The sequence below is a fragment of the Accipiter gentilis genome, chromosome 4 (genome assembly GCF_929443795.1).
Source record: "Accipiter gentilis chromosome 4, bAccGen1.1, whole genome shotgun sequence".
NCBI lineage: Eukaryota > Metazoa > Chordata > Aves > Accipitriformes > Accipitridae > Astur > Astur gentilis.
In genome coordinates, this window is record NC_064883.1 from 6,840,433 (window position 1) to 6,862,860 (window position 22,428).

General features: G+C 37.0%; 1 protein-coding gene across 7 annotated transcripts in view; it reads right to left on the reverse strand.

The window, feature by feature from the left end:
- The window catches only part of KCNH8 (potassium voltage-gated channel subfamily H member 8), a 203,674-nt gene that overhangs the window by 23,775 nt on the left and 157,471 nt on the right, over nucleotides 1–22,428 (reverse strand). For all 7 annotated transcript variants that reach the window (XM_049798883.1, XM_049798889.1, XM_049798885.1 and 4 more), the window contains 3 exons: nucleotides 21,453–21,652; nucleotides 19,264–19,513; nucleotides 14,146–14,360 (listed from right to left, as the gene is read on the reverse strand). In XM_049798883.1, coding sequence (XP_049654840.1) covers nucleotides 14,146–14,360; nucleotides 19,264–19,513; nucleotides 21,453–21,652 — 665 coding nt within the window. The remainder of the gene's footprint in view (nucleotides 1–14,145; nucleotides 14,361–19,263; nucleotides 19,514–21,452; nucleotides 21,653–22,428) is intronic.

Sequence of the window (22,428 nt, forward strand, 5' to 3'; positions counted from 1 at the left end):
CTTAATTAAAACTCCAAGCCAATCCCAAACATTAGCAGCTTCACAAAAAAGATCTTAATAAGTATGGATTTGCCTGCTGAAGGCTTTAGAAGTGACTTGTCCTTTGTAGCTTGTAATGCAGGTGAAGATTGCTTCTCACTTTTTTTTTCCTCCTGAGCCCATGTGTCAATTGTACCTCTCGAAAACAGAGGAAGAAATTGTTATATGGATGTCTCCTAGATGTCCTGGTGGCATTTCCCACAGCCCTACTAGGGTCTTTCAGCGGGGCTGGGCTTTCAGCTCTGTGACCTGGTGGTAGCACTGTTGCCTGGCTGCAGGACCTCTCCACTGCCCATCAACCCAGCACCCACAGCGCCCATCCATCCTCCTCTGCTTCTCAGGGTTACCCTTGCTGGTCGCTGCAGCAGGGAGAAACTGGCTGCAGAGGGAGCGGGGTTAGTGGCAGCACTTTCTTGCCTTATGACCTTACCAAGAGAAAGGTACAGGGATTTTTGAAGGCAGGTTGCTTTCTGCAGGGAGGGGAAGGAGTGTCCTTGGGAGGAAGGGTAGCAGAAAAGAAGGATAGGTATGAAAAGGGAGCAACTACTCATCAGACTTACTCTGTTTCTCAAACTGGCCCTTTTAGCCCGCTAGGGACACTTTCAGTCTGGATAAATTGATTTTTTTGGATAAACTCTGCACCTACAAACTATCTTTTCCATTGCACAGAACCCACAGTAAAAGAGGGTGGCAATTGCTTCTTTATTAATAAATACACTGCAGCCATATTTATTGCCTGTAACTTTGAATGCCATATCTTGCACATATAAAACAGGGGTCTGGACTTTATGGCTTGGTAGTTGAAAGTTGGTAAAAGAAACTATAATTAATCTGTGACCAGGGAGAATTCTCAAGAGTTTTGCTTTTAAACCTCCTCCAGCAACATCCCCCTCTCTCTCCCTGCAGAAATACCATTCTCAAAGAGAAAAGGAAAGATGAATATGAACATTGATAAAGTCAGTCAAAGGGCAGTAAATTTAAAGACCTCACCATGAACATAGCTTTATCTCTGTAAAAATGTAGTATCAGAGTAAATAATGATGAGGTGCTGTCCTAGTTTCTGATCTGCTAAAACCTTTTATTTAGGGAAACACACTGGTTTAGCCTTCTATAAAATGTTTTTTTTTTTCTTATGCAAAAAAAAGAGGATGCAAAATAGCTCACATGCTAGTCTTTTTAAAAGAAGCACAACTCATAAAGGATAAGGGCTGATGAAAGAAAAACCACAGGTATTTCCCCTGCTATGCATTAGGAAAAAACCCCAAAAGACTGATGTTAGCATGAGTTATGTGAAATACTGTCAGAGTCTAACTCAATTTTTAATTTCATCCCTTGTGTCTCTTTATGTCTTGTGAAACCAGCTATTAAATTTAATTTCACAAGACAAAACAATGACAGTTCATGTACCAAAAGCAGACTCATATCGAATTCTTTCATGTAGGTAATCTCAAATCTATAATCTTGTAGTTAATATGTTAATATATAGAGCTTAAAAATTCAGTAATCTTTATATTACTTATTACAAGCACAAAAAGAACAATTCCCCGTCTGAAAACACTGGTGGTTTGCTGTCAAAAGCCAGTGGTCTGAAGATTTTTCCAGGGTCAACAGACAGTAGTCTTTAATAGAAGAATCTCATCCAGGAATTGTGGCCAAACCAGGTAATTAGCTGTACAATAATTCAAAATGAATTCCAATGATAAAACTGTAAAAAGAGAAATATAGAGATGCAGCTAAATTTGGGGTTAATACGTTAAATGTTCAGGTAAGTAAATTTGCATTTTGGGGCTTAAAAGAATGTTATCAGCTTTTACTGGCCTGATCCCTGTTGCCTTCATGGGAATTATGAACAAAAATAGAAACATAATTTCGCTGATTTGCTTGTAAGTCTGGGGTCCTAAAATATATGAATAATTCTTTGTATCTGAGGAGTCAAAAGGCTAAAATACGCTTTCAGGAAAGGATTTGAAATCAAACTAGAATATTAATGTTCTTAGTCAGCATTTGGAAACAGAAAAAAACTACTTAGAATCATTGGCAGTGTGCAGAAAAAAAACCCAAGAATGCATGCCATATGTTCCATTCTTTGCAAATTTACTGTATGGTAATGGAAAAGACACAAGTACATAACAAGGGATTAATGTACTGCTGAAAAGCTTAATGCCTCACATGTGTTCAGGCCCCCGTTTTCCGTAATCAGGAAATTTTTCAATGAAATATCACAAATCCTTTAAATCACAAAGGACTCAATCACTCACAAAGAATTTCTCAGGCTAGATACAGTAGTTTTATAACTACATTTACTGAGAAATTTAGCCCTTCTTTTTCTTTTTTTTCTTGTTTCATTTTTAAGACTTTCTATAGTTTATTGGCTTGTTGCTATATTTTCTCAGGTTCATTCTTATCTTTTTCCTTGCTTAATGCACAGATAAAGAAAATGTATTTTGTGGAAGCAGATGCTTTCAGCATTCTCTGATCCTACTTACACTAGAATATATTGAATTAGCAGCAAAAGTTGAATGGCAGATCTGTCACCGGTATTTTATCCTAGGTGACCAATAACTGTGAATTGCCATGAGCTCTGCAATCTTCTGTTAAGTCTTTATCCTACATCATTCCTATCTTTTGAATAAATTATTGTATCCTGTGCAGTTAGGACAAGTGTTCAATGACTGGCTGGTATTGGTTCGCTTTGGATAAGTTTTTTGCAAATGAATACTTTCTTGCATTCAAATTTCTCACAGGAGCTTTCATAGTTAGTATTAAAAGTTTAATTTTCATATATTTCTTTAAAACCTGGTTGTTAATTTCACTGCATTCATTAACCAAAATTTGTAATTATACTTTGATTGTTTCATTAACAATATAGGATCTATTGCATTTTGTGTTAAAAAGATGTCACAGAAAGAAAACCTAACCTCTCTGTTACTTGCTCCGAATCAAGAATTGAATAAATGGTAAACATGGATTGTATAATTTGTCATTTTTACTTCTATATTCTTACCTCCCTCTCCCCCACCCCAAAAAAGGAGAAGAAAATAGGATGCCACACTGCTCTGAACATACATTTTTCATAGCAAACTTGTGCCAATAAGGATTAGAAAATATTAAGGAAGAAACTGTCAATAAGGTCAAAAGAAGACAGAAATGAGAAATTGTTAGAATAGACAATAGACCTGTCACTGACTGTAAATTGCTTTGGCAGGTTGGAATTTTGGAAAAGCTTGCAGGTTAGTGCAGACCAAAGTTATAGTGGAGAAAATTTTTTAATATTCCTACAGTTTTATTACAGTCTCATAAAGATTTACATAATATTAATAGAAATTACAATGAATGCTAACAGCTTTCAAAGCAATAAAACTTACATGCTTAACTTCATGCAACTCTTAAGATTTCACACAGACTCATAAATATTTGCAAGACTGGCCCCATGGATTGATATCCAATTAGACTCCTCAACATGAAGCTGTAGATACTGTGGAAGAGTTGCTTTTAAGTTTGTATTGTCAGCTTTATCTTTAAATGAAACTTCATACTACTTTTTTATGTAAATATGTGTCTCTAACTTCAGAGAGGCTCTTGAAAAGAGGAAGACAATTAAGTGGATCTTAAAAATATTCTCCCAATGAATTTTATTATCTGCTGATTGGTTATTTCCAAGCATCCCCAATGTTACACAGCTGTTTTGCTAGCACTCAGAGGCCAAATCAGTGGGATGAGTGTTAATAAGAAGTGACTCACTGAGGACAGTGACATATCTGTGTAGAATTTTTAAGAAAGTCCAGCTTTGTCTGGCTTTCAGGGTAAACCTTACAAAGAAGAAGGCAGGGAGAGGGATAATCTGTTTCCTTATTTTAAAATCTGGGTGTTGGTTTGGTTTTTTTTGTTGTTGTTTTTTTGTTGCTGTTGTTGTTGGTTTTTTGTTGTTTTTTTTGGTTTTTTTTTTGTTTTTTTTTTTTTTGGTTTTTTTTTTTCCCCAGAAACATTTCCTCTAAATAATGAATATTTTGCTTTTTGGGTGGCAACTTGATCAGTAGATTAACCTCTAGCCAACTATCCCAGAAAGAAAAAAATGAAAATTGAGCACACAGCTGGCCCCTAGATATATTCAGATTTAAAACTTTGGGGAAGACAGCAGATGTAGAGTAACTGTGAAAGCAATTCGCATGATTTCACCTCAGGGCAAGAAGCCATGTCCTGGCATGTGAAGATATCAGCAGAAGTCTAAGCATATAACCTTATTAAGTAAGAAAGCCATCATAATTTCCTTCCCCTGAGATGCAATTTGTGTTTTCTATATACGCATAACACAGAGAAGCTAGGCACATAGCTTTTTGGAGCTTTTGGCAGCTTTGTCACTGAAGAAGTTCTGCATAGGTTAGAAACTAAGACAACATGGACACTCAATAAGTGAATAAAATTGCTTCAATTTTCAAAGTACCATGATATAAAGCAAAACCCAGTGTCAGAGAGATGCAATATAAATTTTGCTGAAGGAATGAACATAGTTTGATTATCGATGCAGCCTGTCCCTGAACACTTATTATATATACAGTACTGTACTGTATATACAATATATATGTTTATACTGTATCTATATATTTGTTACTACAATCATGTTTTTATTTATTACAGCATTGAAAAAGTGATCTATATGTCTTAGGTAGGAACTACATTTTCAGCAGAACTCAGGTTACACTTATGTAGGCAGGTTCTGTAGCTCTGGTTTTACTGAGTGAAGATATAGATGATTAAAAAGAAAAACATGCTGGTATATTTGTTTTTATATCAGTAGAAACTTCGACTGCATTTATACATAAATAATTTTTGTTTTTCATTTTTATATGCTTTCATATCTCTGGGCAGAGGGGTGGGTCTAGATGATCTTCAGAGGTCCCTTCCAACCTCAGCCATTCTACTATTCTACAGAGATTAAAAAAGTTGCACTAAAAAAATGTTACCAGCTCAATAAAATCGAGAATACATATTTGGATCCATGTAGAATGCCTACTTGATACACAAGTTGTGCTCATTATAGACAGTTTGCTCAAAAACTACATTGTATTTAGTTTCATACATTTCAGCATGTATCCTGAGGTTATAATGACTGTGCAAGTGGTATAGGAACTTTACCATATAAGCCAGTCTGACATGCTCATTACACCTCAAAGTAGCCTGCCTTCAGAACTAGTGTTCTTATAGAAGAAATTGTGGTAAGTATTATAATATCCTTCATAAATTAGTCTTACTTTACACAGAATAATAAAAAGATAAGTTACTGTAAGAATGCTTCTAAAGTTAAGGCCACTATCTGGTCATTGCTATATCAATGCAAAATAAAAGCAATTATGAAAAAAAAAAATCCAACCTCTAAATTCATACCATTTTAAGGTTAAGATATATCAGGATTAATTTTATTTTCCATTTTTTCCGATAGAGACAAATATTTTATATTAATACTGTAAAAGTTACATTATCATGTTTTCTAAGGCACAGTGAAGTATATTGGAAAAAGTTATTATTTAGCATCCCTGTGTAATTAAAATAGAAATATGGTTAGATTCCAAAGCAATACTCTCTGAAAGCCAAGAGCTTTTCCTGGCTAAAATTCTGTTTGACACAGTGTTTTATACCGTCCTCATACCACAGTCTAAAGACATCAATAAGCTGCTTTGCCAGCCCGGATTTTTTTTTTTTTTTAACATGTAACCCTCTGGTTAAGCTTTATAATCTGATGCAGAATGCAATAATTCCAGGAAGTGAAATGAATGAGAATGAAGACTGTTCAAAAAGCTAAAATTAGAAGCAAAATTTTGTCACTTCTTTAAGCATTTTTATTCTAGTTACAATGAAAGTAGTTTGTAATTATCAGGAAAGTGCTAAGGTTAATTGTGAAAATCCTAATTACATACGTGCATTGAATAGTTTTGTTATAAATAATGTATAACAAACAATCATAATTCCTGTCTCTTAACCCATTCACAAAAGTAAAAGAGTGACCACAGGGGTAGGAATTTTGGGATAGGTCACATATATGTATCATATTCCCAGACGAACTAAATGGGTTATTTTCATCTCCTCCCCTTTGGCCTCTTCCACACCTTGTGGGATTCATCCTTACAGCCAATCGTCTATTTGTTTCAGGTGTAAAATGGAAAAGACTTGTAAAAGCACAAGAATTAATGAAAAAAAAGGGAAAAGTTTACATAATTGCATCAATAAGTTGTGGTGGGATGAATCTTCTAGCTGGAAAATAACCACAAATCAGAAGAATAAACTATTAGAGAGACAAAACCAGACAGTATAGGTGGCTGCGTGTTGTTATTTTCAAAAATATTAGAATGACTGAAGGCTACAGAAACGAAATAGGAGCATACCGGCAAAAAAAAGAAAATTCTTCAGGTAAAGATACTAGGAAAGAAAATGAAAAGGCCACCAAGCCTGCAAGAGAAAAGGCATACCACTCTGTCCTTTTTGAATTACATGTTTCCTTATTGCATTATTTCTCAGCAGTGTACGATATATTAGAAACATGATAGTGAGATGATTATCTTGAGGGGTACTGGGTGAGCTGATGGCTCGGAGGCACCACACATCATGGAGGCTCACCAATGTCTGCAGGTAAACAAGCTTTATGAGTTAGCAGACAACAAAAAGGAGTGAAACGTGGCTCTCGCTATAGCTCCAGGTCGGCCCTGCTCCCATGCTGAGTGAAGCAGGTAATTGCCAGGTTGAGGGAGCGGAGGAAGGACTGACTGTAACACTGCACAGGGAGGAGGATATTGCAGCAGAGTTAATTGTCTGAAACTAGCAACCACCTTAAATAGCTAGACATCCACCAATACATGCTTACTGTAACGAATTGAGGGAGGAGACCTGTGAAATTTCTTGCAGAGAGCTAGATGACAAAGCTTGTTCCCAAACTGCTTCTCAGACATTTAAAATCAGAAATTAAGTGTAAACAGGTGAAGGACCTGCTGGTTTTTTGCCAATGGTCATGCCCTTCTACAGCTGCACAATCCTGTCATTTGTTCCACAGAAACACGGAAGCTGAGCTGTGTAAGTGACGTGTATGAGTGCTGCCTTGTTCAGCAACAGGGTAATTTATTTTGGGAAGGTGGAGAGGGACAAAGAGAGAGAAGAAGGAAAAAAAATTCCAGATGATTCCAGAAGCAAGAATGAAAAATCTGAGTAGCTTGTAAAATGTGAAAGAGCACTAAGAGCAATGTTTCACAGCAGCACTGATTACAGAGTAGTCCATGAACAGAGGCAGGGAAGAGACCTGTGAATGCATCAGGAGTCATTCCTCAAAGTTAATGATATGTTCACAGTTTTTAAAGTATTTTAGTTTTTGATAGTATGAGGAGTACCTTCATTCCTATACTGTAATTGCTGAGAAGATGAGAAGTTTGCGGACTCCATCTTGGATCAAAAGAGGTATAAATTAGAAATGGAAATAACAGGAATAATTTGTGTGTGTGTAGGGTTTTTTTGTTTGTTTGTTTGTTTGTTTTGGGGGTTTTTTTTAGAATAATCGTGCAGATAAAGTATTGGCCTTCTGTTGCTTTAGGTGATTTATTCATTTCTATATTCCACCTGTTGTAGTAATTCTTGTATAGAAACATGAAAATTGTCATTGACTGGTCTGTTGTTTTGCAGAATTTATACCTACTGTGCCACAGACAATGAAGACCAGTGAGTTACACCTTCATTAATAAGATATGATCTCCTGCCAGACGACCTATTGACAAAGGTGCCTGCTTAACTGCATGTAAGTTTGTTTAAAAATGACAAGTTTTCCTCAAAGTTCCCCAACCCCACTCTAAAGTCAAAGTAGGGCTTTTTAAACTTTTGTCCTGGTTTTGGCTGGAATAAATTTAATTTTCTTCTTAGTATCTGTGTTTTGGATTTAGGATGGGGATAATTTTGATAACACACTGATGTTTTAGTTGTGGCTAAGCACTGTTTATACTAAGTCCAGGATTTTTCAGCTTCTCATGCCCAGCCAGCAAGAAGGCTGGAGGGGCGCAAGAGGTTGGGAGGGGACACAGCCAGGGCAGCTGACCCAAACTGGCCAAAGGGGTATTCCATACCATGGGACGTCATGCCCAGTGTATAAACTGGAGGGAGTTGGCCAAGGGGGCACTGCGGCTTGGGGGTTGGCTGGGCGTTGGTGGTGAGCAATTGTATTGAGCATCACTTATTTTGTGTATTCTATTATTATTGTTATTATTATAATTATTGTTATGATTATCACTTCCTTTTCTATCCTATTAAAGTGTCTTTATCTCAACCCTTAAGGGTTCCCCCCCTCCACCCCCCGATTCTCTCTCCCATCCCACTGGGCAGGGGGATTGAGTGAGTGGATGCGTGGTGCTTAATTGCTGCTGGGGTTAAACCACAAAACTTTCTAAATTAAGCCACTTCTTTCCATACAGCTCCTGGGTAACGTGGCAAAACCCTCTTCTCGATTAGAAAGGTAGTTGGAAGTATTCGGGAAATCTATGGAAATTATTTATTATGAAAAATATTTTGCAACCTGTGACTGTACCGCATTGTCCAGGATGAGCTATGATCTAGGCTGGGGTGGAGGAATTATGACTAGGTGTAGCAGTGTAATAAGAAATTAATTTTTTCAAAGCACAGGTTTTATTATAAACATATAGGTAATGCCCAAGAAATAGGATTTTTTTGGCTCTGAAAGTTAAACACATCAATAAGTAATTATGTGACTGAAGTTTCTATCAGGTTTTCTTATCTTACAATACTTGCAAAAATTAAAATAAACTATTTCTAAAAAAATCCCAAGCTTATTTTTTCCTTACTACCTATAGAATTGCAGATAGGATAACTTTGATTTGTTTCTTTAAAGCAAAATACTATTTATTATGCAGACAATAAAGATGCATTTAAAAAAACCCAGAAATGTCATGCTATTTCCATTGCTGATTCATAATAGATAATGAAATATGCGACAGATAGAATTCCTTCTGAGTTATTACTATGTCGGAAAGCAGTATGCATAAATTCAACAGACCTATAGCACAATATCTTGAAAAAGCATGACTAAAGAGGCAAGAATGCATGTATGTCAAATACATAAACTACTAGCTGAAAAAGAGACAGCGGCTAGGCAGACTTTCAGCTGACTTTTGTGCTTGCCTTCAAAATATTTTTTGCTATCCTTTTTTCTGCTTACAGGAGCAATACCACCAGTTGGCACAAAGAAAGATAAAAGTCTAAAAATAAACCAATTAAAAAAAAAGGTGGAATTACACTTATGCTCTTATAATACTTGTTTAATGCTTAGCTGGAACGAACCAGAATACTCAGTATATTTTAGATTAGAATTTGTGGACATATTTCTTCCCAAGCTGGGCCCTCTGATTTATGCTCCAGAGCTTAAAACTGTTTTCACCTTTAAGAACAATTGGTTTGGCCAGTTGTCAGGTTTCCCAGTAGAAAATGACGACCATCCCTTGTAATTTGTTTGGTATTGCTAATAGCAACCTAAGCTTTATTATATTAACCCCCTCCCCAACTCAATCATTAAAATTTAATAAATTCTAACCACCAGCCTCTCTAAAGGACAAGAATTAAGCCCCATTTTGTCAGACAATGCCTTTCTGGGGAAAAAAAATTCTTTGCTTTTATTGCTTCTTGGTTGTCTTTTAAAATTTATTTGTCTATTTATTTATTTTATTACCAAGGAGCCTGGCTAAGCTGCAGTAAGACTCAATGTTCTCAACTGGAGGAAGGACCTACCACTTTTCTTGTGCAATCTTTGTCATTATGTTTCATTTACACTGCGGATGCACTGAAGGAATCAGTCCTTCCTCCTGCTTCAGAGATTCAATATTTTCATTTTAAAGAGAGTAGCTTCTCCTCCTTTGGGGGGAGGGGGAAGGGAAGCTCTGGTAAGAGGCAGAAACTACTTTTAAGGCTACAAAAGGAAAAGTAGATTCTTATTAATTATGAGTCCTGTCTACAAACACAGATTTTTGAATCTTCAGGAATATAATCTTTTCTTTTTCAAAATGACACATATTGATGGAGCTCTAGTGAGTCAAAGATTGTGCCTGCATGGGCCTTATCTTCCTTTGGGACTTCATTACAGCTTGAGGGATGGCATAGGTGTCAAGGAGGCCTCTTGTTCTTTGTATCAGTCTGGCTGTAACCAGCCTTTGGGGTTTTTTTGATGAATAACGATGTCTACACTGTAGACACTTCTGTGTGGACACATGAAATAATCAGAAACAATAAACTGTTACCAAGCCCACAAAGATATTGTGCAAATATTTACCTATTCTGAGTTTCTCATAGGATAATTCAGAGTTATGAACATCTGCTACTGTTCTCTAAATATATAAAATAGCACATTTTCCATGGCCGATGGATAGCAAAATAATTTCCAGTTTCTTTCAGATAATTGTATACTATTTTGTAAGGACCTTCTTATGAGTGCTTAGCTTTATCAAATCAATATGTGACTCTCTCACTGCCTGCTATACATGCAACCTGTAACATATAGCGCAAAATTATATAGGTGCGTGAGGCGGGTGTCAAAATCTGTGTCTCTTAGCAAACTTTTTCATGGCTATGACATCATAGTCACAGACTGTCATGGTTTAACCCCAGCCAGCAACTAAGCATCACGCAGCTGCTCGCTCACTTCCCCTGCCCCCCAGTTGGATGGGGGAGAGAATGGGAAGGAAAAAAAAGTAAAACTCAGCGGGATGAGATAAGAACAGTTTAAAAGAACAGAAAGGAAGAAATTAATAATGATAATAATTCAATAATAAAATGACAATAATAACAATAAAAGGATTGGAATATACAAAACAAGTGATGCACAATGCAATGGCTCACCACTCGCCAACTGATGCCCAGTCAGTTCCCAAGCAGCGATCCCTCCCAGCCCCACTGCCCCCAGTTTATATACTAGACATGACGTTACACGGTATGGAATACCCCTTTGGCCAGTTTGGGTCAGCTGCCCTGGCTGTGTTCCCTCCCAACTTCTTGTGCCCCTCCAGCCTGCTCGCTGGCTGGGCATCAGAAGCTGAAAAATCCTGGACTTAGTCTAAACACTACTCAGCAACAACTGAAAACATCAGTGTGTTCTCAACATTCTTCTCATACTAAAACCAAAGCATAGCACCATACCAGCTACCAGAAAGAAAACTAAATCTATCCCAGCTGAAACCAGGACACAGACCTAGAAAAATTGGTTGAAAAACCCGAATGGATGAATTGCTTTAATATCACAACTCCAGCTACCAAACAAACTAGCTTTTTCTAACTGTCCTCAAATAATTGAGTACATTTACAAAGACAGTTATGAATTTCTTGAGCAAAATGCAGCAAAGAAACCAAAGGACAGAATATATATAATCAACATAAAGACTTTTTTTTCCTAATTCACATCTTGCTGTGATGGGAGTATGTAAAAAAGATTGCGTAATAGCACTGCCTGTGTGACTGCACACACATTAATGGTTATAATCATAAATCACATAACGATTGCTGGTTTTAGAGCTATCATGAGGAACCGTTGAAACTTTATCCCCCTGGTTTTGTGCCTTTCAATTTCTCTATCTGTTACTCATTGGAGGCTGAATTAGTTACATGATTGCCAGCTCCTGTACTTAAAATCTCCTGAGCTTTTCTTCCAAGATTGCTTAAAACCCACTTTCAATCTTTCTATAACCAGACAGCTACAGTTTCAGCTTGTTACTGAGAAATCTAGTTACAACTCCTTCTTGTTTTACTGAAAAGTGACATGGCTGTGGAAGTCCTGGACCCTTTTCCACCATTATACCTTGGATTTTAATGCAGATGGAGCACATAATTATATACACTCTTAGACTTGGAAATGAACCAAGAAAACAAATTCAAAAAGTTTTCTTAGAGATTTCTGTGTGGGGAAGGTAGTTATACAATCTAGTGCTAAGTATCCAACTTTGACACTCCAGGATCAGGAAACCCCTGACAAACACTGGCTGTTGCTGGTCCATTTACTTTTAATTCAGTTCAAATCTCGTATTCAATTTTGTATGCAATTAACAGTTCAAACAGCACAAGGAAGGGGATAACGGATCACCAGGACTGCATCTGTCTGCAGCCTCACCTTTTTAATGCTGGCTTAAAGTGTTAGGAAACCTACCACTTAAGGCAGTATTGGTGGATTGTGACTGAAAATGCAATTGTATTTTAGGTCAGGACTGAAAGGCACTTGGCATGTAATAGTGGGGAAATTCATTCTATCTCTATCTGTGGTTTACCTTACCCTAAACTGAAAGGTGCTTGGCAAGTCAGAGTGGGGAAATTAATGCTATTTTACCCTGCAGTTCATCTGACCCTAATTACTGCTACTGATCCATTTTCAGAAGCATTAAATTCACATTCAGTTGCAGATTTGCAGTCATTTAAAACACCCAAGGAAAAAGAGAGTGAGAAACTGACTTATTAAAAATAATCAATCCACTGTTTAACTATGGAAAAGCTCTCCAAACCCAAAATTTCCATAAAGCTGCAGAAGTCAGACACTCACAAAAGTAAAATCTCCCTGTCTTAGAGAGAGAGAGATGAAGATACTGTGTCACAACTGCCAAACTCTCCCATAGCATCATTCCCAAGAAATAAGGCTATATTAAAAAAAAAAAAAAAGTATCACATTTTCATACCCACAAATTGCACTTCTGAAAACCTTCTTCTTACTATTCTGTGAGAGTAAACCATCAGATAATGCTCAGATTACTTCTGCTTGCAAATTATATGCATAAAGACATGATATTTTCTAGGTGAAGCAGAGCGAGCGGTTGACCAGGCACATTTGCTGCTGACATAGATATCTTCCCTCATTTGTTGAGCCCTCTTTTTGTGGTGGTACAATTTCTGGCCACCTTATTCCTGCTCTTTATCCTTATTGATATGTAAAATTGTTGGGTAAGAAATGAGATGCACATGTCCAAGGTTAGTTCTGCTGCAAGAGAAATACTAGTGGAGGGCATAGTTAACCCGAGGATGTAGGACAAAGTGACACTACAATAATCTGTCTTGAGTTCTCTATATTTGTCTATGACACAGGAAGCTACTCAGTGTCAGGCTGGTGTGGGTTTTTTTCCTTTAATTTTAAGATAATGGATTATACCATGAAAATATGGTGTGTATTCACAAATGCTGTAGAGCAGTTCTGTCAGCCTAGATGTCCCGCAGGCCAGCACCACTTTTTATGGGTGACTACTGCAGGACAGAACTCACCACGACTTTCTGAACAGGAACACGAGTGAGTGGGCATGAGCAGGGAAGACAGTGCTGGAGTGACATGCACACAGGGCATCCACTGACACTTTTCTTCACAAACAGCCAAGCAACAGGCCACCTCTCATAACAGCGAGGGCCTGCCTATGTATGCTATGTGGAGGATAACAGCCACACAGCATGTGTACACCCATATGGTTAAGTCAGAAAAAGAGAGCTGTCATAAAAGCTTTTTACTATTAAAATCTGAATATATATATTTGCTGCATAATATCAGTGAAAGTATTTTAGTTAAGTCTATACTGAAGTCTTTCAGCAGTGCTTTATCTGTAATTTCTTTTATTTTTCACATTAATTGCTCATTTAAATGGAAAAACACATTTCAGTTGCAGTGCGATGAGAAACAATTGTTTCTCATTTTGGATGTGTGATGATGTTCTTAACTACGAAGTGATAGTCAGTGATCATATGAATGTTCATTAGGCTAGCACATGAGATTCTAGAAAAGGTATAGTTAAATACCTTTTTGGACACATGCTTTACATAACAATTATTTTTAAACATAAGCAAAAAATAACAAAATATTAAAGAAGAATGTTCTCTCATAGATGATGTTTTCTATGGAAAAACGAGAAGCAGAGAACATGTTCACAGTTTATGATCTGATCAATTGATAAACAATTCATGTGGGTAATGACTGAATTATCAAACAAATTAATGAGCGGTCCTTTTAATGTAATCTGGGTATTATTTCTTTACTGTGGCAAAATTATGAGAACTGGCTAAAGTATGATAAATTTCTTAAAGGTAACAATAACTGAAGAGACCTTTAAAGATACTTACATCACTTTCATGGCCTTCTCTTAGATTGTATGTGAGATCATGCTGTATGTCTTCAACAAACTTGTGAGCATACTCTGGGTAAAGGTCAAGCACTTCAAAGAGACCTTTGAGGATAATGCATTGGAGGTCACAGTACGTTAGAGCTTTAACATCTGCATTTGTTTTAATAACTTGATCCCTAATGGATAGGTTTGCTCCAATTAAATCTCCTTTACCTAAAAGAAAATACAAAATAATCATCTTCAAAGCATGAATTCTTTACTTCTTTTTTGAATCATAAATCTGTTTAACGTAATTGCTAAATCTTAAATCCCATTGTTACCACTGCATTGTTTAATTAATAACATTCTAAAGGATCTTTGACTAAAAGCTGTCTTTTTTTTGCAGGTGCAATTTTGTATGCAATAAATTGGAGGTACAAAGACTAATTTCCAGGCAGGTAACTACCTGATTTAAGGGAACAATCAAGTAAATACATATAAAATTAAGATTTATGCTAGTAATTAATAGCAGGTGCAATTCTGTTTTTCAAAAAAGAGAACATTAAGTTTCTAGCTTGTTTTTTTTGTTTGTTTTTTGTTGTTGTTGTTGTTGTTGTTTTTGTTTGTTTGTTTGTTTGTTTTTCAGACAGGTGTTAAGATAGCATTTTAACAATGACACAATTAAGTGTAGATTGTCCATTCAAATGACCTTTTTACTTAGAATTTGGATTGAAAAACATTCGCAATCTGTGATAACTATGGCTGCACAGCTACACTTCATGATGTAACTTAGTTGTACAGGCTATTAATAGATGTGTAGCTCGTTGGCACTGCTGTCAAGAAAAAAAGAATGAATTCTTAAGTCATTATATTTTTCATTTATGGGCAAGACTGCCTTAGAAAGCTGGATGTATTAAAAACCACAACTGGAGCACAAAGATTTTAGAACAAAAAGCTTCCATAAACATCTGATCTGAGGTATAAATTCCAAAGAGCAGTCGCTGAACCAGAGGTCTTCCCCAAAAGTTAATGCAGATGGTCTTTGTTAAAGACCTGGATAGTGTGGTGGAATGGGTTCTTGGCAAGTTTACGGGCAATACTAAATTGGGGGGAGTGGTCGATATGCTGAAAGGCAGAGCTGCTATTCTGAATGGGAAGGGGACAGACAGGAACCTCATGAAGTTCAATGAAAACAAATGCCACATCCTGCACCTCGGATGGAAAACCTCCCTGCAGCTGTATGGTCTGGGGACCGCCCAGTTGGAAAGCAGCTTTCTGGGAAAGGACATGGGGGTCCTTGTGGGCAACAAATTGAACATGAACGAACAATGTGTCCTTGCAGCAAAGAAGTCCAAGTACCTCCTGCACAGCATTAGCAAAAGTGCAGCCAGCAAGACGCAGGAAGTGTAGTCTTTCCCTCTATATACCACTTATCATATCACATCTGGAGTACTGTGTCCAGTTTTGGGTTCCCAGTACAAGACCGAATATTGACATACTAGAGTGAGTCCAAAAGAGGCCACCAAGATGATCAGGCACTGGAGAACATAATTTACAAGGAAAGGCTGAAAAAGTAGGTATTTTTCCACCTTAAGAAGAGAAGGCAAGGGAAGGATATTGCTGTCTTCAATAGCCTAACAGAAAAATGCAGAGAAAACAGAGCTAAACTCCTCTTCAGGGTGTACGGTGCGACAAGATGTACTGGGGGCAAGTTGCAACAAAAGAAATTGTGATTAGAAATCAGGAAATGAAAGTCATCATGAGGCTGATCAAACAGCGGGACAGGCTGCCCAGAAAGGCTGTAGAATTGCCATCCTTGGAGATGTTCAAAATTTGCCTGGACATGGCCCTGAGGAAGCTGAGCTAAATTGGCCCTGCTTTAAGCAGGTTTAGGCTGGGTGGCTTCCAGAGGTCCCTTACAATCTTACAATATTCAGTGATTAATAAATAATAAGTGAAGACTGTAAAATCTGAGAATCCACCCAGCACGTGATTCCAACTGGATATTACACAGGAAATGGTGAACTTGAAGGGTAAGTTAAACTAAGCGGCCAACCATCCCTGAAGCTGCTTAAATAAGATAATTTTACAGATTAGAATACTATTTGTAATTTTTTCTATTTAAACAGAGCTTGAACAACTTTTTCAAAAGAGCTTATCATAAACCTAGCATAGGGAGGGATTTTTTTTTTATGCTAGGAATATGCATACATCCATGCTACTTTGGGGTTTCTTAAAGATTGCAGTTGGTATAATTTACTTTTACTTTTTACTGTAAGTATCAACAAGTCTTTAGATTTCTTTGATTATATTGAGCAGAGGACTGGTAATCTATTGCTGGCTATGTAAATACAGACAAGAGAAAAAATATTTCAAATATACCAAACCTGATCTTTAAGCATCTTAATTAGATTTTTTTTTAGTCATATAAACAGTATTAGTATCAATAAAGCATAAATAATTTGGAAAAAATGTTGGAGTTGTAGTTGATTGTAGTTACAGTGTTTGAAGAAATTATGTCAGCCTGAAAAACACTACAATTGATCTGGTAATGCTAATGTATGTTTCTTTTCAAATGAAAATCATGTTGCAAAGGCTATAGATAGTAAGCTAAAATTTCATGTAGAACTACTGAAGCGGTGAAATGATTGTACCTTGAATACCAACATTTATTACATAAACAGAATCATGTAAGTTATTCTTAGTAGCTCTTTCTTTTTCATTGGAGAATAAACATTTATCAATGTTTATGCAGACACATCTGTTAATGTATCTGGGACATGTAGTCAGTTATAATTTTTTTCTCTTTATATAGATATCTTTTAAATCACTTACAGTTAATATTTTTAAATAAATCTAAGATGTATGCTCAAACAGTACATAACTGTTTTATTAAAACATATTTTCCTGTAGAAGATATCCTAACTGTCATTATTAGATATCAAGTGGTAGTCTCAAGAGGAACCAAACAGCTACATTTAATCAGAGCATTTCATTGTATTGTTGCTGTATTGCTTGTTAGTGAGAATGGTTCAATAAACAAAAACTAATCCACCAGAATTAAAATCATGACAGAATTATAAAATAGTGGTCTGGGAACTGTAAACCAGCATTGTCAGGGAAAAAAATGCTCTCTTGGATTTACATCATGTCAGTAAGACAGTTTCTCATAGGGACCTACAGTTCTCATGCATTCAACTTTTGCTGGTGTTAATTAGGTTTAAAAGATGAAGCTCCCATTCACTGTAACAAAATATTATTTCATTGTATTATGTTTATGATTTTGCATTATGATTTCATTAACTTCTCTCAGAAATCCATTAATCTCTTTCTTATTGTTTTCATTGTCACCATTACACAATGATACTTTCATTAATATTTTCAGAAGTGCCTGAAAATGTAATCATTAATGAAATCATAGTGCCAATGGGGGCAGCTCTTGACCTTTTGTTATATTTAAGCTTATGTTTTTTCTAAGCCATATTTTATAGCTTTGATCTATCTGATCCAATAACACTGAGGCATTAAAAAACTTCCTAATTACAAATGAATGAAAGTGATGTGGACTGTCAATGTAATGGAATTAAAGAGTTATGAAACAAATAGAATGTGTATCACATTCATATTCTAAAAAAAGCCCAATCAAATACATGCTAGTGAAATAAAGGAAATTCAATTACGGCAGACCAGAAGCTTGCATTATCAACAGTCTAGTGCAATCCCACAAAACAGGAAGGAAAGCAAAAAAGGGAAATGTTCTTTTTAACTCTGCTTTATGAGAATATTAAAAGTTATTACAAAAAAGAATCTGTTTCAATCTAAAGAGTTATTAAAATAATAATAAAATAATTCTTTACATTTAGAGTAAAATTTTATATTTTATCAAAATACTTTATAAACATTAACTCAGATAAGTCTAATCATCCTTCAGCTGAAGATAAAGGGAATCTCTTCAGTAGGCATTAGACTGAGGCCAATCACTGAAATTTACAGATAGAGATGCTTAACCCTAGAAAAGTCAAAGCAGTCATCTAGCAAACAACAACTAAGCCAAATTTATTAGAACAGAACTTCTGGCCTTTCTCTGTTCTAATATACTCAGATGACTGCTGGTACCATCAATTAGCTTGAATCATAGAATCATAGATCATAGTATCATAGAATGGTTTGGGTTGGAAAGGACATTAAAGACCACCTAGTTCCAACCCCCCTGCCATGGGCAGGGACACCTTCCACTAGCCCAGGTTGCTCACAGCCCCATCCAGCCTGGCCTTGAACACTTCCAGGGATGGGGCAGCCACAGCCTCTCTGGGCAACCTGTTCCAGTGCCTCACCACCCTCACGGCGAAGAACTTCTTCCTTACATCTCATCTAACTCTACCCTCTTTCAGTTTAAAGCCACTACCCCTTGTCCTATCGCTACCTGCCCTTGTAAATAGTCCCTCTCCAGCTTTCTTGTAGGCCCCCCCTTTAGGTACTGGAAGGCTGTGACAAGATCTCCCCGGAGCCTTCTCTTCTCCAGGCTGAACAACCCCAACTCTCTCAGCCTGTCTTCATAGGGGAGGTGCTTCAGCCCTCTGGCCAACTTCATGGCCCTTCTCTTTGGGGAGCAGAGACAACAGTGCTTGTTTTTCATCACCTGAATGTCCTGCAAGGGGTGTTCATATGTACACATCAAAAAATGAGAGTAGGCTCACATTGCTTTCTTTCATTTGGGAACATTAGTGGAAGCACTGCCTGACCACTAATTTTTATGAAAGATTGAGGAACTAATAACCAATGTCCTCTGAGTTGTCAATAACGTCATCAAATTTAGTTGAAAGGAGCAATTTGTATCAAAAGCTAGCAAGTACTGCCTTACATGCAGAGGAAGGGGCATAAGTATAGGAAAATCAGGATACAACTGAAATATTACACAGCTAACACTCTAGCAATTGAAAGCTCCTTAGGGCAAACAATAAGGAAGTTTAAACTAAAAAAAAATAGGTATGTCCATAGAATAAGAATAGCAGATTAAAATCGGAACAAATTCTTTCTCATCAGACTACTAGGACACGCCGAGCCATCAGTTAGTAGTGAAGGTTCTCCTACACTGGAGGACCATTCTTTCCCTTCGAAGCTATGATTATAAGCATACCAAGAATTGCCAGCACCGTGCTGTCCTTCAGGACTTCCATGGAACCTGAGCACACAAAGTAGATTGCTTGCAGGGCATCTCCCTGCCGGAGGAGGTATTCCCCAGGAGCACAGAAGGAGGTTTTGATATGCAGGGACAGAGACCTGAGGCAACCACGGCTGGCACACTCGAAAAGGGAGAGCTGCAAAATCTCCTTGTTCAAGTGCATGGTGATGTCTGAACGCAGCTCGTCCGGGAAGTCTTTTAAAAGCTGTCCAAAAAAGAGAAAAAGGGAAGAACAAGAGAAAAAGTGTGAAATAATTTGTTTGCTCTTTTGCAGAAGTGATCTGATTTCGTAGTGCTGTACAGGTCATACTGCTGCAAAGAGTTCTCTTTGATTTTTTCTTATCCCCTCGATAAGACATGGGCTGTGTCTTAATAAATCTTTACACTGATAAAGACTGATAAATTCCAAGAAAAAAACATGAATAAAAATATGCCTTTATACAAAACCAAGAAAAAAAGTCAACAACACTATGTGTAGGCATTCCTCCTAATGCACAATTTAACCTTGTCCAATTTCTTCTCAGCTGTTAGAACACAGTAGGCTGTTCAGGTATATACCACTGTATACAGTGGCGTATACAGTGAAACAGAATAAAAATGAGCTTAGTTTAGGTTTTCTTTAAAATGCTTGTATAAAATTTATCAATAGGCTATATTGCTTCTTCTCTGGTAAAACCACTGGAAGAGGAATAAAGGAGATAAGGTATATGCTCAGCAGAAGAACCTATGGAAACTAGAAGACCATAAGGTCTTCCTATTTTTCCTTGGTCTTAATTTTAAGCAAACTCCTAATGTAGCCTGGCCAACACTTAATGATATCTACATATGTTTTACAGAAGAACTGCTGCAGGATGACAACATTGAGAGAAGCACCCTTCTGCTCAGAGACAGTCTGTGACAATGACATATAGCTGCTCAAATCATCTTTCCTTTTGTCAAGGCACCACAAAAATTTCAAGTGGAGATTTTAAAAAAAGTGTTTAAGTGGTTTTAGGTGTCAGTCCCATTGACGCAAAGTACACTGCCTGCTTATGGGCAGAGCTCTGGACTGTGCAAGCTGCAAGTCCACGAGCACAGTTTTCTCTGTAGTTTGAGGGGATCTGGGATCTGAGCAATGCAATCAGCCAACACTTGACCCAGTGGGCTTAGACAAAGCCGTTTGTGGGTGGGAGGAAAATCATAAAATACTAATGGTGTATCCAGAGGCTGCTGTTGTAGTACAGCACTCTCAGTGCAACTAAAGGTACAGAAGGTACAGAAGCTGCAGAAGGTGATCCTTAACAAAATCTAGGAAAGCTTTGATGTCTAAGTGGTTTTTGTACCTTCGTAAATCTTAGCAGGCTCTTTCTGTTGCTAGGATGCTGCTGAAAATCCCATTCTTTGTGAAGTGCACACCACAAAAAGAATTTATCAGGAATAGAATGTTCTCAACCCCAAATATTTCTGCTTATTTCCACATTATCTTTAGAGGTCACCGAGTTTTATAACGACATCTATAACAGGAACTCTGAAGAGAATGGTTCATTCAAATAACACTCTAGCAGAGACAAGCCATTATTTCTCCTGGAGTATAGTAATAATACATAACCTGGGTAAGTAATTTAAAACAAGCAAGCAACGACACAGCCGGAAATCTGTCTTTTGATTTCACTCTCTGCAATATTTTAGAATATAGGGAAATAAATAACATCATAAAAATTCAGGCCAAACCTGAATGTAATACTGTTTACAGTATTACAAAGAATAAAAGAAAATGAAAGAGGGAGCAAAGGGTAGTAAAGTCCCTCCCTTAAAAAGACACCTAAAAAACCCAGTAGATTTTTTTGTTTGCTGAAAGGCAAAACTGCTCACTGGGGTGTTTCTGCTGGCATCATCCAAAAGGTTTCTGATTAATGCCTCTTCAGCATTTGAGAATTATGGAGGATTTTCTATTTTTAATATATGGTAGGATGTTCTAAACCAGATTTTTCAATAGCATACATTCTTCCTGGGATAACCCAGCTTTATTTTTAGACATGTTCTTTTTTATATGTAACTTCACAAAAAACAGAGTGTCACAAATGGAAAATCACCCACCCCCACCTGACTCCATAGGGAGTCCATAGTCAAAACCATCAAACACACAACCTCCCTTGTTTGGTTACCTCATTGGAATCAATTCCATTATTGACAGACCACGTGGTTTGGAAATATTCAAGCATCCTTTGCTTTAGCTGCTGTGGCAGGTGATGGACCCGTATAAAGTCCTTCAGATCCTTGGTTCTTGTGTGATAAAGGGACCACCTGGAGTACATCCTCTGAATTATGGCAGTGACATTGCCAAACACCAAGGCATGCATCAGAGCTAGGGAGGACAGAAATTATGCGCAATGTGGAGTGAGTTGTTGACCATTAAAATGTAACACAGAAAATAAACAGGATCTTCACAGAAAACCAGTTTCCTGATTGAGAGATATAATGAAGCTTTTGAATATAAGACTCCATGAATAATATACAGTAGTATTCATATGATTATTAATTTCATTTTTTTTGTCAGTAGCAGTCACAGTCATGGAACAGGGTAGAACCACATCTGATGCTGTTTAGTCAGGGTACCAAGCAAAACAATGCCCAAGCCAAATTAAGTTCATAGTCTAAGAAAAAAGGAAAACAGACGAACACTTGTAGGCAGGCATGCTCGGGAAATAATGAGAAACTATTAATCAGTATGAAAACTAGACTCAAACAGTCAGTTAGCAACTACACAGAATGTAACAGATTTCAGAGAACTCATACAAATAAAATAATTACTAATGGGGACCATGTGTAGTGGAATGAGATTACAAACAATATTTAAAGATGTATCATATTCTGGGGAATAAGATGTAAAAAAAAAAAAAAAAAGACAGAAAAAAACATTGTAAAGCAGAAATTCAGGTTAAAAATAAAAGATATGTTCAAACTGACAATCTGATTTCTTATGTTGCTTGGGAATGTCAAATATGGTGTGAAATTGTTTATCAGAAAGTTCTGGCATCGTGGAGTTTGTCTGCAATTAGAGACTGGCTTGGGAATACAGACCAACAGCAAAATTGAAGAAATGCTCACAGGTACAGGTCATCTGGGTTTATCTGTGCAGAA